Source organism: Numenius arquata, chromosome 5 (genome assembly GCF_964106895.1).
Source record: "Numenius arquata chromosome 5, bNumArq3.hap1.1, whole genome shotgun sequence".
Taxonomy (NCBI): Eukaryota; Metazoa; Chordata; class Aves; order Charadriiformes; family Scolopacidae; genus Numenius; species Numenius arquata.
In genome coordinates this window covers 23,563,248-23,582,890 of record NC_133580.1, presented here as the reverse complement: position 1 = coordinate 23,582,890, position 19,643 = coordinate 23,563,248, and the positions used below count along the sequence as shown (strand labels likewise).

Genomic DNA, 19,643 nt, shown 5'->3' with positions numbered 1-19,643 from the left:
CGAGTTTTGGCTTGGAAAGGTCATTTTGGCACCTGTATTTTATTCATTTAGAATGAATAAAATGAATCTGTTACTGTTGTTACTGAAGCTCTTTGGTTTTTCTCTTTTCTGTTTTTTTTCTTTTTTCCCCTCGCTTTCAGGGAAGCTAAATGGCATTGAGTTACCCCAGGAAGCCAAGGGGGAGGCAGAGGGCTGTTTGGAGGCTGGGCATAGCTCTATCTCTGCAGGCTCCGAGGAACACGATGTGTCAGAGCTGAAGGCCAGCGAAGTATTTATGAATGGCAACAGTTTGAAAAGTGATGACAGGTCCCTACTTGTTACTGAATTAAAAGATTCCAGGTGAGTCTGTGTAGGTTTTACTGTCAGAGCAGTTATCTGTCACACAAGCAATCCCTCTCTATGTTCAATTTAAGCGCTGTGTAGTGCTGCATGAGACATGCAGCTAGCAACGTGGCGGCGTTACTTGTAAAGAACGACATCAGCTTGAAATCTTTTCCCTTGAAATGTGTAGCGGTTCTTTTCATTAACAAAACATTAAACAAGAAAGCCATAGAACAGTTTCAGTTGTGCTGAGACACCAGATACAACACCGAAACCTCCCTTAATGGGAATTTCTCTTAGTATTTCAAATTTTATCTTTTTGAACATGAAGCATTTCCATCTACTACTGGAAAATCTGTGCTCTGCTTGTTCCACTTGCTCATCTAAATGATAATGATTTAGAAATGATGGTGAACTTTTTTTTTTTTAAAGTGACGATAAATCCATTTTATTCCTCCAGTGATAAATCATGAAAAAGTCTTTATATTCTTTCTGAAGAACGAATGAAAATTGATCACTCCTGATTTGGGTTTAGGTTTTGAATCTCTTTTAAGTATTGCGGGTCTTGTGAGGCTCAGATTTGTGTTTTAGAAGTCTGAACTGGAGAAAAAAGGAAAAATGCACACTATTAATTTAATGGTGCAGGGCTTTAAGCTTGTTGCTTTCTTATATCAAATTTCTGGAGCCAGACCTTACCCGAGAGTTATTCCTATAGTAAAAAAATGAGTGTGTGTTGGTGAGTGGTTCTTCCCCATTGGCTCTTGGAGAGGAGATCCCACGCGGCAGCTGGAGGAGCTTCAGTGCTTTGCAAAGTACGCAGACTGCTAATTGGCTCTCCTATAATGAATCTAAAGGTTAAACATCCAGAAGTTCTCTAATACAAGTATCCATTCTGTTTTTTCTAGCCATCCTGCAAAAGAAATGGTTATCGGTGACTCGGTGGAGCTGGGTGTTAACGAAGCTGATCATACAATTGGACTTACTCAGAATCTTAATGGAAAATCCAGTTCGTGGACTTTTGAGGAGTTGATTGATGTTGGAGTACGTTCCAAGTCAACCAAGCTGAGCTCGGACAGCATCTCTGCTGGTAACTGTCATCAAAACTTGAATGATGCTGCTACAATACCTTCTAGTCCCAAATTGGCTTTTGAGGAAGATGGTGCAGTGAATTCATTGACCAAACCTATAGATGCTTCATCAGGTAATCTGAGCTGATTTCCCTGTCTGTCTCTTCCTCTGGCTATCTAATTAACTTCCTTGCATTTTACTCTCCTTGCCTTAAGTTCAGCTTCTTATTTTCAGGGCACTTTTCCCAATGTGTAGACCGGAGGGAAAGCTCTTTCTTTAGTGCTTGTAACTTGTGTTCTATCAAAAGGAGTCACCCACTTGGTGCCTCTTGAGGGACTTGCTCTGGACAGCAGCCAAGGCCCAACATTCAGGCTCTTTCAAAGACACAGCCAGGCCCCTGTGAAGCTCCGGTATCTCCTACCAGCACTCAGGCCCATCTGTTGTATTTTTAGGCATATTCTAAGATGTCTTAAATGGCCCATGTTACTTTTGAAGATACTAACAGTCTAAAAGGTGTCTGATGTAACTCTACAGACAAGACCTTTCCACTCCTAGGCATGTTCTGTAGCTTTTTGATGCTGGCCTGCATGGTCTTACAAGGTCTCTTCAGGCTCTGGCAAGGTATTAGCTGTCCTCTACTTGGTGTTACCCCTTCTCAGTGAAGTGAAACACTAACCTTAAATTCCACAGACGGTTGTGTTACATTTTGGGAGGAGTAATAAAGCTGCGCAGCCAATATTCTGAATTTTCTGAAAGAAGCAGGGCTGGGTCTGAAGCCACATGTCCCTGAGAAGCCAAATGCTGATCCGTATGGCGCAGTGTGTCAAGAGAGGCCTCAGTGAGGGAGTTTATGTAAAAGCTCGTTTATGTAAAACTCAACTTCTCTTGTGTGGGAGCTGAACCCCAAACACGTACTCACAGCAGGAGATCTCTGTCCGTGAGATAAATGACTGCGTGAACAGTTGAAAGGAACGCTAGTGGAAAAACCGAGACTTTCTACACACTTTTTCTTTAAGTGATGTGTAGCACTTTTTTTTTTTTTATTAAAGTGTAGCACTTTTCTAGACTGAACTGTTTCCTGAGTCTCCTCTGTCACTCTGCGTCTTGTGAATTTTAGTCCCACGGATGTAGCCTTATTGAGCCATTCCATGGGCCGTGGGAAACATGTGATACTGCTGATGGCATTTTGTTCTGATCAAAACCATTAACTACTTAGTGAAGAAAGTGTTGCCTTTTAATTTTGAACACAAAAATGTTTAGACATTAAGAATTATCTACGTGACTTTGAAAACTAATATTCATATATATTGAAAAAAAGAAGTTACTGTGCTGATTCTGGCCCGTAAGTAACCAAGCGGCTCTGTGCTCGCTCCCTGGATGTAGACTCTGATGGTGATGATAGAGGTATGTGGAATAACACACAGTTACCATGGTTAAATGTTTTCTTCTCTTTGCTCTTTGGACAGAACTGTGAACACTAGAGACCTGGAAATAATCTGATTGCACTTCAGTAATCCCGTTTTATCAAGTACCGAAGGCCTTGTTTTGAAAAGCTGCTTGTTTACCTTTTATCCATCTTCAAGTTTGAAAAAAAAAAAAAAAACACCACAAACAAACAAACAAAACCAAACAAACAAAAAAAAAACAACAAACCAACCACCAGGGGAGGGATGACAAACTTCTAGATTTGCACCTTGAAACATTTCAGGGAAACTATTGTGCTGATGTTCCTTTTCCATTTGTTTAGCTGATTGTTAGATGAGATTTCCTTGTTTAAACATCACTTGTTTCCCTTTTACAGACTTCACAGTAACCTTTTTTTTTTTTTCTTTTCATATCAGTAGCGTATATAGTAACATGCCACAGGAGGCTCCCCAGTCAGCTACTGGCCAGGTTTTGCCTCATCCTAAAAAATGGCACTCGATGAAATAAAAGACTCATTGGGTGTGTGTTAAAGCTGAGCTCCCTTTGTGATGTTCCAGAACAGCACTGTCACTTGTTGGTTTATGTGCTATTTAAAAATGCAAAATTGAATATCTTTGATTTTGAATTAGAAGAAAAATTCCTTATTTTTCTATTGTGAAAATATGGCGGTTTCAAAATGCAGTATTGTACCATTGCTAATATGTTTTAATCTATCGGCAAACATCAAAGCGTTTTACAGCATATGCACTAATAGACGACAGGATTGTTGAGTACCTAGATACGTCTGTTACCGTGCGCTTTAACATGTCATGCTTTTAAACATGTTTTCCTTTTGAATTACTTATTTATCTACACTTATGGAAGTATTATTTTATTGTGTACATTATTAGACCACTGAAGTCACGTTTTGTTCATGTTAATTATTCTGTGTTCCTGTTGTAGCTTTATAACTGTGGCTGTGTATGTATTTCCCTTCCCCTAAAGCCTGCAGTAAGTCATCTATTTAACCTAAACTTGCCTGCTTTTTACAGCATGAAGAGATTAACTAAGCATCTTCTGAAAATTGCTACTACTAAAAGTAATAAAGCAGCCTTGTTCTTAAGTCTCCTGTAACAGATCCCGTGGTAAAGAATAGCTGTCCCGAATCCTGCTGTCAACCGTTGGCCGATACTTCAGTTCAAACTGGTCGCCCAAAGGGCAGCTGGGTCTTCAGTGGTTTTGCTGGGACTACACCTGTTCTTTTCCTCAACAGCACAGTTACAACAGGAAACCCTTGGCCTTCTGACTCTCACTGTTTGTTCTTCAGAATACGGTAGAACTGTTTTAGACTTTAGAGCAGTGCCTTAGGTAAGAGGAAAAATGTATTTTTGTATGATAGCTGTTTCCTTCTGGCAGAGACAATCACTCTAATGAAAAAGATGCCAGTATTTTTTTTCCTGTGCTGATACTATTTGTTGAATGCTCTGTTACAGTGCTGTGTAAATATGTGCACACTGTTAAATAAACTTTGCAGTTGAACAAGGCTTTATTTCTGTAATGCTAAACATCACCTTACTGGGTGTCTCCACCCCCGTACCCCACTAACCGCTCCTCACTGCATATTCCCAAAACCATCAGCCTCTTTGGCGTTGATTTGTGTGGTTGGGGAGGTATCTGTACTAACACCTTCACTCGGGCTGTGTCTGTACGTGCTGATGACGTGTTCCTAATTAATTCTTTAACTTGCTTTTCCCTTTCTCCTTTGCCTCCTACGATGCCTCGTAGCCCCAGCATCCTTATGTTCTAAGAGTGAGTCTGGGGGTGCTCCGTGGCCACAGTGGAGCAGCGACCATCAGGAATACAGCAAGATGCTGCCTTTTGTTTTTCTTGTGAGGGTTCTTTGTTTCCCTTTCATTTACCAGGAAAGGGGACTGGAGTAGCATCCAGTTGATAAATGTATGGTATCAACTAACCTGAAACCAGCATTCCAGTTGCTGAAGGGTAGTAGTAGATCTGGGTGCGGCCAGTGGCTGTTCGCCAAAGGTCTTTTTCATGCAGGCTGTTCTTGGCAGACAGTCCCAGTGTCAGTTTTATATTAAAAAAAAAAATTAGTTTATCGAAATTGTTGCTTTGGTCCTCGGATATCTAAGGGCACTGTGGCAGAACAGGTGACTGCTTTGCTGGTGTATCAGAGAGATTTCGGGAGCTGAGGTGAGGCTGACACCCCAAAGAGGTGTCAATGGTGGAAGGTGGCAAAATGAAACAACAGTTTTCCAGACTGCAGGACTCCGAGCAAGCACTAGTCTCATTTTTATTAAATCATAAAACATACACTGTGATGATAGGAGAGTTATCGTTGTCTGAGCTATTTTTTTAAGGCACTTCTAAATGCATGTGCATTTTGGTGTAGTTGAAGATTTACTTCTTGTTAATGGATTAATAATTGTATATAGACAGCCTTATTTAAACGATGTAAAAAAAGCTCATGAGCAAAACTTTAGGGCAAACCATGCAGAAATCAAGATTAAAACAAGTTTATGGAAACTTAACTAAAGCCTAAATTGTACTGCCAAGATATTGTTATATGTAAGATGAAGCCATTCCATACATTTGCTGCAATTTGGTGTAGTGGAGGGTAAAAAAGCTAAGGTATTTATGGTTGTGCTGCTGTTAATGGTGTGATGTGTGTAACGTTACCTGCACTCGTAAAGCATAATAATGGATCTCTCTGATCCTAGGTGCAATCTTGCCTTGTTAAACTTACTTCATTTAAGTGCTGAGTTTAAAACTAGCTTTGTTTTAGTTTAAGCCACACACAGGTTATGTAGTACGTGGATCTCTAATGCTAAATCTAATGACCTTTCAAGCCTTTACACTAAGGGTTACTTGGAGGCCAAGTTAACTTTTTGCAAGGCTACATGCTTTTGTACTGCAGGAGCTTCAAAAGTCACACCCATTATGCTGAGGCTACTTTAGTTTTTATACTAAAATGGAAAAAAAAAAAAAAATTAAAATTCTTAACATGCAAAAAACCTGCTCCTTTACCAGGACTGTTTTGGAAAGCAGGGCTCTAAAATCCATTTTACAGCAGTTGCTGTCTGCTCCTTACAGTCGTTTGGGACACTCGGCACAGTAAATTTTTCCATTGTGGCAAACAAAGCGCTTGTTGGCCAGGCCACGGGCACACTTTGTGCATTTGAAACAATAATCGTGCCAGGATTCATCTTCGTAGTTAACCACGCTGGTTCCTCTTCCAAATCCTGCTAGGAGAGAACACAATTATAGGACGGCGATAGTAGCTTTTCCCGTGGCTGGGTTATCCCACCAAACAGCACATCCCTGTCTTCCGGCCTCCTCTGCTGCTGTAGCCTTGCAGAACTGATCTGTGTGCCTAAAATCCCAGCCAAAATGGCAATTAAACCACGCTGGTTGCTGCTGGGTATTACTACTCTTAGAGAAAGGGGCAGCTCACTGTAAGGCCTGTGGGGCTTGTCTCTGCAATAAGCTTTTTCCCTGTGGATCCTTTCTCTAGGAAACGGTCAAGCTGAAGGAAGCATCAAGATAGAAACAAGAACAGGTCAGGCTGAACACCCTACAGGGTTGTTACGGGCTCAGCTCCATGCTCTAAAATGCAGAATGGAAGGCAAGTCTCACGGGACTGGCAGGATAGTGTCCCGTTTTGGGGCTGAGCTTTCTGAGCCAGTAACTGCGACGTTACTAGAATAGTAGTAGAATACTAGAATAGTAGTAGAATACATCAGAAGTGAAGCAATTGTCACTTTGGGGCAATAAAACACTGCTCTCCTTAGACTTAAGGTTCCCAAACTAAGATATAGGTGGAAACACAGTTGGGCAGGTTTTGAAGGAGGTAGATTTGAGGCATGGAAAGGGTGAAGAGCTCAGTTACTAACTCAGGCTCCATCAAGCAAGAGCATGTGGTTTATAGTTAAATCAGATGGAAATTGTTGGGACCTGCTTCTGTGATGGAACATAAGAAGTTCCATCTAAACGTGAGGAGGAACTTCTTCCCTTTGAGGGTGGCAGAGCCCTGGAACAGGCTGCCCAGGGAGGTGGTGGAGTCTCCTTCTCTGGAAACATTCAAAACCCACCTGGACAAGTTCCTGTGCGACCTGCTCTGGCAGTGGGTTGGACTAGATGATCTCCAGAGGTCCCTTCCAAACCCATAGCATTCTGTGATTCTGTGGTGCCCTCTGAGCCTCATCGTTTTGGGGACCCCTGCTCTGACCTGAAGCACCCCTTGCCCCCAAGCTGCTTTTAATCCAACATACCTGTGATGGGGTTCTTGCAGCCAGCGCACTTCTTGGCCACGCACTCCTTGTAGCATTCCACACAGTAAAACTCATCCTCTACAGCTGTGAAGCGCTTCCCCCCCAGTGGCTTCTTGCAGTTGGAGCAGATGAAACACTCGGAATGCCAGGGCTGTTCCTGGTAAGTGAGGCCTCCAGAAGTGATGGGCTGTAAGAGGAAAGGAGCAGAGCTGCGGTTCAGAAGCAGTAGGGAGGAAGAGGAGGTGCAAGTGTGGGGTGTAGGAGGGAAGGGCTTTCTCATGGAGAAGATGTTTTGAAAGTCTTCATTAAAATTAAATAGCACAACCACACTTGAGCTCCTCTAGCCTGAAATCCTACATGCCTGGAGCTTTCATAATACCTTGTTTTACCTGCAGTGACTCTGCAATCCTATACTAATCAGTTGAAAAAGTTGTGAAGGACCTATTTTATAAACCATTGTTTTACTGCTTGAATACACAATACCTACTAGAGAGCTTAAACCATCCCCAGAGTAAGCCCAAGGCTGGTGTCTCTTGGTTTCAGCAGAGTTGCTTTCAGATAACAGTACAGCCCCTCCTCACATGCCATAACATGCAAGAACCATTAGTGCGCTCACATTATTTAATACACTACCAGCTGCTTGTACCAGTTACTTCCAGGAAAGAACACAAGCACTGGTACGGCTCCAGTGTGATCTCTCTACTGATTCACTCCTCATTTCCAAAGGAGGGGTGAGGGCTAGCTCTGGCCTCTGCCTTTGCCAAGTGGAAGGACTTACATTCTTGCATTTAGCGCAGGTCTTGGCAAACTTATGCTCGTGGCAGGAGACACAGTAGAAGTCATCACCCTTGGGGAAGAAGCTCCCAGATCCAATCACTTGCTTGCACTGGCTGCAGGTGAAGCAGTCCTTGTGCCAGACCATCTTCTTGTACTCAACGTTTTGGTCTCCTGCAACAGATAGAAATAACTCATTAGGTGGGATTTCAGGCTTGTGACAAACTCCCCAACCTGTGCAATGGGACACAATTGCAGGCGAGACCTATCCCTGCCTCTGCCCAGCGCTTCAATTGTAACGTGTTCAAGGGATGAGCTATTAATTTCTGTATCTGACTTGAGCCAGGGCATTCTAGATTTCCTTCAAATAGTTGTCAGATGGGTGCCTGAGCCCCTCTGAAAAAAAGACCTTGATTTACGGAGCAAAGCTTTTGGTAGGATAGGATGGAAATGAGCCAGCAGTGTGCCCTTGTGGCCAAGAAGGCCAATGGCACCCTGGGGGGGCATAAGGAAGAGTGTGACCAGCAGGTGGAGGGAGGTCATCCTGTCCCTTTGCTCTGCCCTGGTGAGGCCCCACCTGGAGCACTGCATCCAGTTCTGGGCTCCCCAGTTCCAGAAGGACAGGGAACTGCTGCAGAGGGTACAGCAGAGGGCTACAAAGATGATGAGGGGACTGGAGCATCTCTCTTACAAGGAGAGGCTGAGGGACTTGGGTCTGTTTAGTGTGGAGGAGAGAAGACTGAGGGGAGATCTGATCAACACCTATAAATACTTAAAGGGTGGGTGTCAGGAGGATGGGGCCAGTCTTTTTTTCAGTGGTGCCCAGTGACAGGACAAGAGGAAACGGGCACAAACTTGAACATAAGAAGTTCCATTTAAACATGAGGAGGAACTTCTTTCCTGTGAGGGTGGCAGAGCCCTGGAAGAGGCTGCCCAGAGAGGTGGTGAAGTCTCCTTCTGTGGAGACATTCAAAACCCACCTGGACACATTCCTGTGCAACCTCCTCTAGGTGAACCTGCTGTGGGAGGGGGGTTGGACTAGATGATCTCCAGAGGTCCCTTCCAACCCCACAGCATTCTGTGATTCTGTAGAAATGGTTCAAGACTAACTATGAGGGTGAACCCTCTCCATGAAGGTTACCTGCAGAGCAGCCTTTCAACACTGTCACAGCCTGCCCCATTTTGTGGTACTCCAGCCTCCTGCTGTGATGCCCGTACCCCTCACTGCAGCCTCCACAGTGGGATGAAGCACCATGGCTTCGCCCTAGAGCAAAACCTGGCAGTTGCATCCCCGTCACTGGGACCAGTACCTGCGATAATGGGCTTGAAGCAGCCCTTACACCTGGGAGCATCCTCCTTGGCGGTGCAGTTGCTGCACCAAACCTTGTTGTTCTCCCGGAGCATGAAGGGCTCGTTGACCAAGGAGGTGTAGCACTTGAAGCAGCGGAAACAGTTGTCATGCCAGTAACGGTTCTTGAAATGCAGCTCCTGGAACGAACCAGAAATGGAGTGAGTGATTAGCCCTTCTCTCCTGCTGAGCAGCCCTAAAACCAAGCTACTGCCTCCTCAGCCTTGGCAGTAAACAATGGATTCATTAGTCCTTAAGCATGTCTTGCCTTCCATGGCTGGAGGAGCAGCTGATCTGCAAGCAGTTAAGGGAAGGACATTTAACCAAATTCACTGACACCGTCACATTCACTGGGGACTTTCAGGGCAGCAGCAAATACTTCAAACCAGCACCTTTGGGATTTGAAGTTCTGCAAGTGTGGGCTGCTTCGGCTGGGAAGTTCCCTCTAGTTCAGGTGTACCTTATTATTGCCATAAACACAAAGCACTAAACATTTGATAAACTGACAAAAAAAAAAAAAAAAAAAAAAAAAAAACACCAAAACCCACCAGACACTAGTTTTTCTGAGTGCTTTGCCCAGAAGGTGAGTTTCCTGCGAGTCCTGTGCAGGCTGGATCACCCGCAGTACCCTCTGCAGGACAATTCAGCGCTTGCAGCAGTTTCTGCAGCTGAATCTAGATCCCAACATTAGCTCCTGGGCCAAAGCAGCCCATCGTGAGCAGCCCTACCACAGTGCCCTGGAGCCCCTGGCTCTGTGCCCATGGAGTACATGCCCCACCAGCCAGAGGACTACAAAGAACTTGTTTCCACACAGATGCTCATAAACAGAGCGGAGCCAGGAAAATGAGTGGGAGGGTTATCAGCATCCACCTGTCTTCTCATCACCCATTGAACTGCTGGGCCCTCACCTTGGAGTCAGCCCCAATGGGTTTCTTGCACTCTGTGCAGGTGTTGGCACAGAACTTCTCGAAGCACTTGACGCAGCAGTGGCGGCCCTCTTTCTGCACGTACTTCTTTCCGTGGAGCGCATCGCGGCAGTAGTGGCAGTCAAAGCGCTCTGACATGGTGCCCACGGTGTAACTGCCAGGCCCTCCTGCAAGAGGAGAGAGGATGAAGTTAGAGCCCAGATAATAGCTCCAGCTTCTGTCTCTATGCAAGCAAGAAATACCAGGAAGATGGCTCAGCAATGAGCATGTGGTGGTGTCACGCTCCTCGAGGGGCTGCTTGTAGAGAAAGCAGCTTCCCTGCCAGCACTGTTAGGGCAATTTGAAGGCAGGCTGAGAGAGTTGGGGGGGGTTCAGCCTGGAGAAGAGAAGGCTCCGGGGAGACCTTAGAGCCCCTTCCAGTCCCTAGAGGGGCTCCAGGAAAGCTGGGGAGGGACTCGTGATCAGGGAGGGGAGCCATAGGATGGGGAGGAAGGGTTTGACACTGAAAGAGGGGAGATTGAGATGAGATGTGGGGAAGAACTTCTTTGCTGTGAGGGTGGTGAGAGCCTGGCCCAGGTTGCCCCGAGAAGCTGTGGCTGCCCCATCCCTGGAGGGGTTCAAGGCCAGGTTGGAGGGGGCTTGGAGCAACCTTGTGTGGTGGGAGGTGTCCCTGCCCAGGGCAGGGGGTTGGAACTGGATGATCTTTAAGGTCCCTTCCAACCCAAACCACTCTGTGATGCTATGATAATTTTTCTGTCCGGCAGCTGAGTGGTTTATAAAACACAACAGCTCTCTTCCAACTGCACTGGCATTTTCCAGGTGCCTCCAGCTTTACCTTTTGGGTCTAGGCTCAGCTAACGAACCATCACGGTCAGGGAGGCTGGGTGCAGAAGAAAACCTGGGTTTGGTCACGATAGTCACAAACCTCATACACCTTCTAAAGGAGGCAGCTTGGGTGTCCTCTCCCAGGTCACAAATTGCCATTAGAACACAAATACCATGAAGTCTCAGTAAAATGCAGGCTATGGCTAAGGGGGTGTAGGCCAACTCCTGGTTGTGCTGTGGAGGGGCCACCCTGCCTTCTGGAAGCTCTGTGCTTGCCCCTCCACTTTAGCCCAAGCAACGCATTAGTAACACAAATATTTTCAGTTCCCTTAATAGCCATCCAAGATACAAACGCTAGATTTCTGCCGACAGAGAGGCAGGATGGGCTCTGGCCAAGCACAAAACCACAGCTCTCTGGGGTCCGTCCCGCTGCAAGCGTGGCCCTGCGAGCTTTGCTCGCTCTGGGAGCACAACTGCTGGCCAGGAGAGCAGAGCATCAGCCCATCCCCATCGGCTTCCTAAGGGGAAGAACACCAGGCTGTTTTATTTACATATTTCACATCAAGCAAGGGTGGCAATAGCTAATCACTCACTGACAGCCACTTAGTCCCTTACGGCCAGCCCCGTTGCAGCCTTGGCGAGGTCCTGGCAGAGGCTCGGCACAATTTGTGTGCAGAAATCACTGACAACCGTGAGCAGAGCAGTTCCCAGCCACAGCCCCCAGCCGGCTGCAGCCCTCCCAGGCCTTTTGTGCTGGATACTTGTGCAGCTTCCAGCGGCCTCTCTCTGGGATTTCACATATAAAGTCATGAGGAAAAACACAAGAGAAGATCTCCCTACATATAAAGAAACTTCTTCAGTTCATGCCAGCAGGGCTCTGCCAAGGCATGAAATTCCACCATGGCCAGGGAGCCAGAACCTCAGTGGGCATGGGGCTCCTGATCAGCGGATTTTCCACTTTGGTCAGAGGCGCAGGCTCACACTTTCTCCCCAGACACCCGCCCCCAGCCTGCACGCCTGGTCTCAGTCTCCCAGACCACCTCTGCTAAAGCTCCTTCCATTTCCCTGACGCCCATCCTCAGAGGAAGCCAGCAACACTCCCACGCGGGGGCTGCAAAAGCTCAGGGCTCATGGTGGTCCCAGACACCAGTTCCATCACTGCCTGTGCCACTCATGCCCCTGCTGCCCCCCAGCACCACAAAGCCCTGTCTCCCCTGCACAGCCAACAGCACGGGACACAGCCTTGAGCTTTCTGCACCATCAGCCACTGGACAGGAGAGAGGTCTGACAACAGAGGCAATTTAATTATTCTTTTCCTGGTAGAGCAGGAAAGGAAGAAGGATGTGGTCAGCAGTATAAATTGCTGCTGCTTTTTCCTGCTGTGAGGTGGAGGGAGCCGTTAGCACCTCCATTGCATAGCCTCACCTGGGACCACGCCACCGAGCTCTGGAGTTTAGGGGCTGCTTTTGCTGTTGTTATGGCACAAGGACCTGTTTACACAGTTTTTTTCTTGGACACCTGCCCACCCCCATAACTCTAGATTTACCATCAACTGTGTGGCCCAGCCGGAGGGATGGCTCCTGCCGCTGTTCTGAGGAGCAGCAGTGCAAGTTCACCTCACCAGACGAGCGTATGTCAAACCCAACAGGTCCTGAGCAGGGCACAGCCCTGCCCCACAAGCCCAGGCAACCGCAGCAAGAAGTGGCTACTGCCTTCAGTGTCTTCTTCTGCCCCATCTCTGGGGTCAGGGAACTTCTGGGTAGGTGGCAGCAGAAGATGCTGTGGGTACTGGTGATGAAGGAGCTGATTGCCTCCAGTACCATCTGCAAGCCAAGGAGGGACTGAAACAGGACACAGGAGAGGGGACTCACACTGTTACTTTGTGGATTTTAAAATCCAAGAGTCACCTCACTGCCTCCTCTTTTCACCCATTTGATAACTTCAGGGCAGAACGAGTTGGAGCATTTCTCTCCCTGCACAGGGAGGCTGCAGCAGAGGTGGGGACCAGGTTCACACCCTTCCCCTAAAACTTATAGAACTGGAGGCCCAGCTGGCAGGAATTGCACTCTGTGGGGACCGAGGTCTGGAAACGCCACCTTGCCAAGGTCAGGAGACGGCCGTGTCCTGCTGACAACCATGCCAAGGGTTGTGTTTGTACCGGTTCAAGTAAATGAAACAAATAAACAGCTGGGGAACGTGGAAACTATGTGAGCCACAGCCAGCTCCGCAGAGCTTTATTGAGCAAGTGAGTTTAATTTAGAAGAAATGCAGTTGCACAGAGTCCAGGGCAAATGGTATCGAAACGTTCCTGATCTCAGGTTTAGGGTTGCTTTCAACCAGAACACATAATCGTGAACATATGGCTCAGGGAGTAACATAATCCCATGTTCCCGTGTAACGCATCATGTGCTAACGTGAGACAGACATTTATCACAGCAGCTTTGGAGCTCCACAGACAATTAACAGTGGCAGCCCCAGGAGCTAGGCTGTACATGCAGACGTGCCAGCTTCTGCCTTGTGCCTTGTGCCACCTCATGGACCAAAAAACCATGTGGACAGGCGAGGGAATGAATTTGCTTCCAGCTGCTCGAGGAGCTTTCTGCCCTCAGCAGTATCATCCCTGATCTCGAGCTGGGACAGGCACCTCTGTCTCCTTGCCTGCAATGAAGATGTACTGACCAGGTTGTCCCAGCAAACGTGCTGGCTGCTCGTGGTCTCTGCTCACCTATGCCCTGCTGAGAGTCCATGCTAGCCAGACCCTCTCCTACAGCCCTCCCACAGGGGCCCCAAAAGCTGCTGGCCCATGGCAGAGCAGGACCCAAAACTGGTAGTGGCTGTGCTGGGAAAAAGATCCAGTGGTCCCAGAGTGGAGAAAACGTCCGTGGAGACTTCAGAGCTCTGCTGCTCTGGGGAAGAAACATTTAACCTCTTACTGCTGCTCCCCTAAGCAGTCCAGTCTCCCCTCCTTGAAGGTAGACAGAAGAGGTATTTGTTCTGCTCTGTAAAAAAATACATATGTCTTCTAGAGCCTGGTTGACAGCAGATCATGGGTTTGGAGACGTTTATCTCCTTAATAACCCCTGTTCACCCTTCAGCTGTACCACATCCCCACAGCTTAATTTTCAGAGCTTCCAAGTACATTAACCCTGACCTGTCTTTGCTGCCTCGAAAATAGGCAAGTCAAGAAACTAAGGACACATGGAAAAACCATGACGACTCCTTGCTCTTCCTTGGGGCCTTTACCATAGTGCAGGCTGCATACCTTCCCCACACAAGCTGTGGGGCAGCTGCTGAGCACACACAGTGGGGACTCATTCCGGTGATACAGCCACGCTCCAGCAACACAAAACTCTGTGCTCAGGGTAAGCTCTCATCAGATGAACCACTACAGCCCTAAGTGCTTCGTTTTACAGTGGAGTGCTTAAAATGACAGCAGTACACGCAGCTGTTTTAGCCTGGCAGTTATTTGAACACAGTTTCTTTGGCTGTACCTTTGCACCAGACTGCAGTGCCTCTGAGCTGGCAGCCTGGTGAAGTGTCTCCTGTTCAACCCCTGGGGACATGCACTGATCCAAACTCCATTTCACCTTGACTCTGGGGGCCACAGAAGGGGATTTAGGAAACAGAGGAAAAGTATGGACAGCCTGGAACTCTTCTCTAGCCCAGGCTGATGTCCATACACACAGGGCATTCTCCTGGAGGGAAGCAGCTGAGAAGAGAGACCACAGGCTGTTGGGGAGAGGGGTAAATGGGAGTATATGCCCATCCTTAAATAGCCTAGAGGACCCTCTATAAAAATAAGAGCTCCAGAAAAAGCCAGCAATACTTCCAGAAACTAACCCCGCCCCTAACCAAGGTGTCCCTCTCCTACCAGCCCTAGCAGGGCACTGTCTAAATGTAGCTCCCTGATGGATTTGGCTACAGCAGGAGGGCGGCTGGCCAGACCAGTGGCCTTCTCGAGTATCAGGGTATTTGGCACGAAGACCCATTGGAATTCAACCCTAACATTTACCTGAACCACAGAGGTGCCAGTTAGCCACTTGTCCCCAAAGAGCATCTCCTGCTTTTCATAAACAGCCCTTGGACAACCACGCCTTCCATCTTTCAGAGAAAGATCTCAAATGTTGGATGCTTCCACACACCTCAAGTGACGCTGCCACCATGCCGTGGAGCAGTCACAGGGCTGTCCCAGCTAGTGGTCACAATTGGGGCTATAATATATGTGCAACCTGCCACATGGCAAGCTTCAGGATGGAAAGGAGTGTACAGACCTACGAAGTGCGGCCCCACAAAAGCTATTGCACCAACACAACACCATGCCTCTCCTGTCGGTTCCTGTCTCCCATGGCCCCTGGGCTGGTTTCTCCCAGTTCAGGCCACCACAACTCAGCACCATAGTGGTTTGCACAACAAAAGAAACCAAATCACTCTACAAAGGGAGTTGAAACAGAGCTGATAATCAGAGCACTTAGCACAGGATATGTGTTAATGTCTCTGGGGAATATGTTCAAATGTGATAAACCACCAAGGAAGAACTTGAAGTGTGGTCTCTAAAAACAACCAGGGAAACTGTACTTAAACCTTAGGGACTATTCTGATACTTAGGAAACAAGATGAGGCTGAAGGTGTTAACCCCTCTGCCCTATGTGCAGCTGCAAACTCTAGGGCAATATGGAAGGAAAGCAGCAATTGCTTTTTAACTCTCCATCAGTTTTTATATTTTTCTCAGCAGACTGTGTACACACAGCCCCCACACCACCAGGCCTGGCTATATCTGCCTGTTCCAGCTCAGAACCTGGCACCCCCTGCTCTGTCACCTGAGTTACTATTCTCAGCTTTTCTCTATGCGTGGTTTGCTATAAATACCAGGGAATACCCTTAAAAGAAGGGTCCCGTTAATCTGAAATGCAAAGGGGACCCTCAGGACTGCACCTCAAGGTCACTGGCACACTGCCCTGGACAACAAGGAAAGAAAGCAAGCAATCACTTGGAGGTTGTTTTTGCTGGGAGGGCTGGCAGTGACAAATGGAGAGCTGGGCTCTCCCATTGCCAGGCTGGGGCACGTGCGAGTCTCACACTCTATAATTAAAAAATTAGTCTGTTGATAAAATGGAAGCTTCTTTATTTAGAACAAGAATGGCTCCAAGTTCCTCAAGCGGTTGCCAAAAACATTCCCTATGGTCCTATCGCCACCATGTTTGAGCACATCCCAATCATTACTAAATCTTCACAGTTCCCCAGGGAAGCAGGGACGTGCTGTTAAAAAAACACTGCTCCAACCCTGCAAACACCTCCCCAGGGCTTGCTTTTGCACTTAATACAGAGCTCAGCTAAGGCTAATGAGGCTCCCTTAGCACAGAACCACTGCCTAGGGTAAGGCTGAGTGCTTAGACGGAGTTTAAGCAGTGAAGTCCAAACCTTTCAAACCAAACCAAATCAGCCAAAGCGAAAAAAAAAGAAGTCCTGCTCAGTAGCTAACTCGCTCTGTGCCAGCCTTAAGTTTTGGCCTTTTGAGACCCCTCATTTATGTTCCCAGCTATGCATGGATCTGCCCCCACCTCAGTAGCTGGATGCTCTTCTCATGCCCAGGTGCCCCTGAGAGCCTAACGTGAGGCTTTCTCCTGCGGCAGGGAATTCACCCCCCTGCGGCTGCCCTGCAGAGCCGGGTTCCCCGCTGGGTGCAGGAGCAGATGCCGTGCTATAACTTGTTGGCGGCAGTGCTCCAACCGCAGCATCTGCTCAGAAGACACTGCAGCATTTTATATTACAGCACAACCTCAAATCTGTGGGTCCTTGCCCCAGAGCACACCTCCCTGGGGAAGACGAGAAAGAAAAGAAAGATACAGCTGGGAGTACAATGAATGGATGCTACAGCATCTCTCAGTCTCGTGGGCTGAGGTTAAAAAATAAATGTCATCTTAGATTTTAAGCGAATGGATTGCTCTTTTTAAACACCTTGGAGATGTTTAAAAATGATGCCACAGAAGTTGGATTTTAGGCAGACAGGTACCTTGCATAGTATGTATCTGCATCACACAAGCAAATCCTAAGGAGTTACATGCCATGCAAGAAGCCTCATCATAGTGTCCTGCCCTGGGAGGCCGAGTGTGAGGTTGAACATCCTCCCCAGTTCTGAGGAAGCTCCATGTTCCCAACAGAGTCTCATGAGCACCACTGTCCCCTGGCTCCCGGTGTGCGGCAGCTCGGTGTAACACCCACAGGAGCTGTGCCCCAAGCTTAACACCCTCTCCCCAGGCACGTCCACCCCTTGGGCTAGGTCTCGTCAAGAAATGCGATGGCACTGCCATTGTACCTTGTGGTGTAGGGCTGTTAATACATGCTGGACTCACACACAAACATGGTTAGCTTCTAAGAATTGGATAAGCCTTTAAAAAATCCCAAAGAGCTTGCAATTGTCTGTAATTGGAGGGCTGGAGGAGCTTGGTCACAGATGGGAAGGCACAACACATCTGCGTGCCACGGGGGACATGCAAAACATGCTCCCCAGATTCCTGTCAGTGTTAATGTGAAGGAAAAGCTATTTCCCTATCACTGGTGAGGGTCAGCCCGTTTGATCTACAAGGCAAACGCAGAGAAGAGGGAGTGAACACCAGCTGCCCACCAGAGCAGAGCAAACCATCTGGGTGTACACACGGGGCTTCGGCACGCTCCCCTCTGCGGTCCCTGCCACAGCAACTGCCACAGCAAGCTCCCTGCAAGGAGGAGCAGCACCCTCCATTTTCAGCTAGTCTTCCTCATATAATGGGTGAGCCCCAGCCCTCCCACAGCAGCAGATACAAAAGCACTGGCCAGCCATTTCATTTCACAAAAACAGATGAGGCCGCTGCCGCCGCGCTCCCAGCACCAGTCCCACACAACTGGTGATAAGCCCATTTGCCACCATTAGTTACAGCCGCAGATTGCTGAGGCTTAAGGCTGCCTTCAAAAGAGTTGTTTTGCTGGTGCAGGAGCCTGTTAGCAAAACCCTCCTCCCGATTTACCGGGCATCGCACATGCAGGGCTTCTCCCACAACACCCTGGCAGTGCGTCGGCTTTACCTGTGTGCCTGTGGAAAGCCATGATTAGCAGCCCAGAGCCACCAGCAGCCCCTCGGATAACAGAGTTCACAGCCTCTTGGCCGATTAGGAGCTGCCCCGTTTGATAACATACATTTAAACGGAGGCTATTAATACAGACGGGACTCCTACCAGATGTCCACTCCCCTCCCCAGAGATCACAACCTTAATCCCCCTTGAAAATTCTTACCATTTTAGGTGATCTGAGGGAGAAGAATAGGATCCAGAGACCTCTAGGTCTCTGTAGGCAACATGTAAATACCTGCCCAGCTACTCAGCACCCAAATTAGTTCCAAAGGCAGAGTGTGCCTCAGGAACTTGACCCCATGCTAGTACTATTTGGCCTTGGCTTTAGAGCTAGATTGTGTCTCATAACAGTCCCAAGCTAAATTACAGACCCGACGTTAATTTGGCACTGTCGTTGCTGAAGGGAAGAGGTGAATCACAGCCCCATGGGGGCTGGAGGGACTGTGGTCCCAGGAATCAGCAAGGGGCTGTCCCTTGGATGTAGGGCCCATAAATGCCATGGGTTATACCCCTGGGGACACAGCTGAGAGACCGCAGAAATAATAGAAGAGACCTTCATGGGGGAGGTTAGGCTTGCCTTCAACGTGAGCGTCACACCAAAGTTTGACTGCCAGTAAAACTACTGTACCTGGGTTTCCTCCAGCTTTTATGCTAAGGAAGCTCAAGGCATTAACTGTTGAAAGTGAGCAAGCCCCTGAACAGCAGCGCTTAGAAAGCCTGGTTTCGTGATCAGGGAGCTTCTCTAACATCTAACAGTACGGCTGGGCCCATTCCCCAGCATGTGGCTTGTAGAGAGCACTGGCTCATGTCTCTGTCCTCCTCACTCAGGTGTCCATGGAGCTCTCTGGAAGACCCCCAGCTCCATGGTTCCAACTGACCTATTTCCACTCAAGCCACGACAGGGAGTGGAGGGAGCTCTGGTTCAGGGCTCACTCCCACAGGGACGTGCAGGCTGTGACAGCTCCATGGCCATGCTCACTCCGGGTCACGCAGTCGGCGGCAGTGCACGTTCAGGGCCAGTGGCCAGGAGCACCCAGCTGCTAATCCTCCCCCGACACTGACTCACTGCATGGCCGTGGGAAAGTCATTTAACCTCCCTGACAGCCACTAGGAAGAGCCAATGTTTATCATTCCTTCCACAGAGCCCATCGCGGTGGTGTCTGGCCTCTGAATAACAATCAGCACAGAATCATAGAATGGTTAGAGTTGGAAGGGACCTTAAAGATCATCAAGTTCCAACCCCCTGCCCTGGGCAGGGACACCTCCCACCACACCAGGTTGCTCCAAGCCCCATCCAACCTGGCCTTGAACCCCTCCAGGGATGGGGCAGCCACAGCTTCTCTGGGCAACCTGGGCCAGGCTCTCACCACCCTCACAGCAAAGAAGTTCTTCCCCACATCTCACCTCAATCTCCCCTCTCTCAGTTTAAAACTGTTACCCCTTGTCCTATCACTACACACTCTGATAAAGAGTCCTGAGCATCTTCAGCCCAAGTGGCCCTGCTACAGCCAGGAACATCTCTGCTTCTCACTCACAGAGGTCCCAAGAGCTCCTTGATCACCGACACACGGCAGGGAATGCACAG

The 19,643-nt window shown here is 48.1% G+C and overlaps 2 protein-coding genes across 6 annotated transcripts in view; one reads left to right on the top strand and one right to left on the bottom strand.

Annotated features, from left to right (window-relative positions):
- MAP7D3 (MAP7 domain containing 3) overlaps window positions 1-4,330 on the top strand; it is a 50,312-nt gene extending 45,982 nt beyond the window's left edge. Inside the window, exons 19-21 of the mRNA XM_074147723.1 lie at window positions 141-339; window positions 1,227-1,522; window positions 2,856-4,330. Of these exons, the coding sequence (XP_074003824.1) occupies window positions 141-339; window positions 1,227-1,522; window positions 2,856-2,863 (503 nt within the window). The 3' untranslated portion in view covers window positions 2,864-4,330. The remainder of the gene's footprint in view (window positions 1-140; window positions 340-1,226; window positions 1,523-2,855) is intronic.
- A 736-nt stretch (window positions 4,331-5,066) lies between these two features.
- The window catches only part of FHL1 (four and a half LIM domains 1), a 32,637-nt gene continuing 18,060 nt past the window's right edge, over window positions 5,067-19,643 (bottom strand). Inside the window, exons 1-6 of one of the 5 annotated variants that reach the window (XM_074147729.1) lie at window positions 18,294-18,330; window positions 10,113-10,294; window positions 9,167-9,344; window positions 7,861-8,030; window positions 7,083-7,269; window positions 5,067-6,053 (exon numbers count right to left, since the gene is read on the bottom strand). In XM_074147729.1, coding sequence (XP_074003830.1) covers window positions 5,899-6,053; window positions 7,083-7,269; window positions 7,861-8,030; window positions 9,167-9,344; window positions 10,113-10,268 — 846 coding nt within the window. In that variant the 5' untranslated portion in view covers window positions 10,269-10,294; window positions 18,294-18,330 and the 3' untranslated portion in view covers window positions 5,067-5,898. Of the gene's footprint in view, window positions 6,057-7,082; window positions 7,270-7,860; window positions 8,031-9,166; window positions 9,345-10,112; window positions 10,298-18,013; window positions 18,101-18,293; window positions 18,331-19,643 lie in introns of those variants that run through there. The other 4 variants (XM_074147727.1, XM_074147725.1, XM_074147726.1 and 1 more) reach the window with 4 other exon arrangements.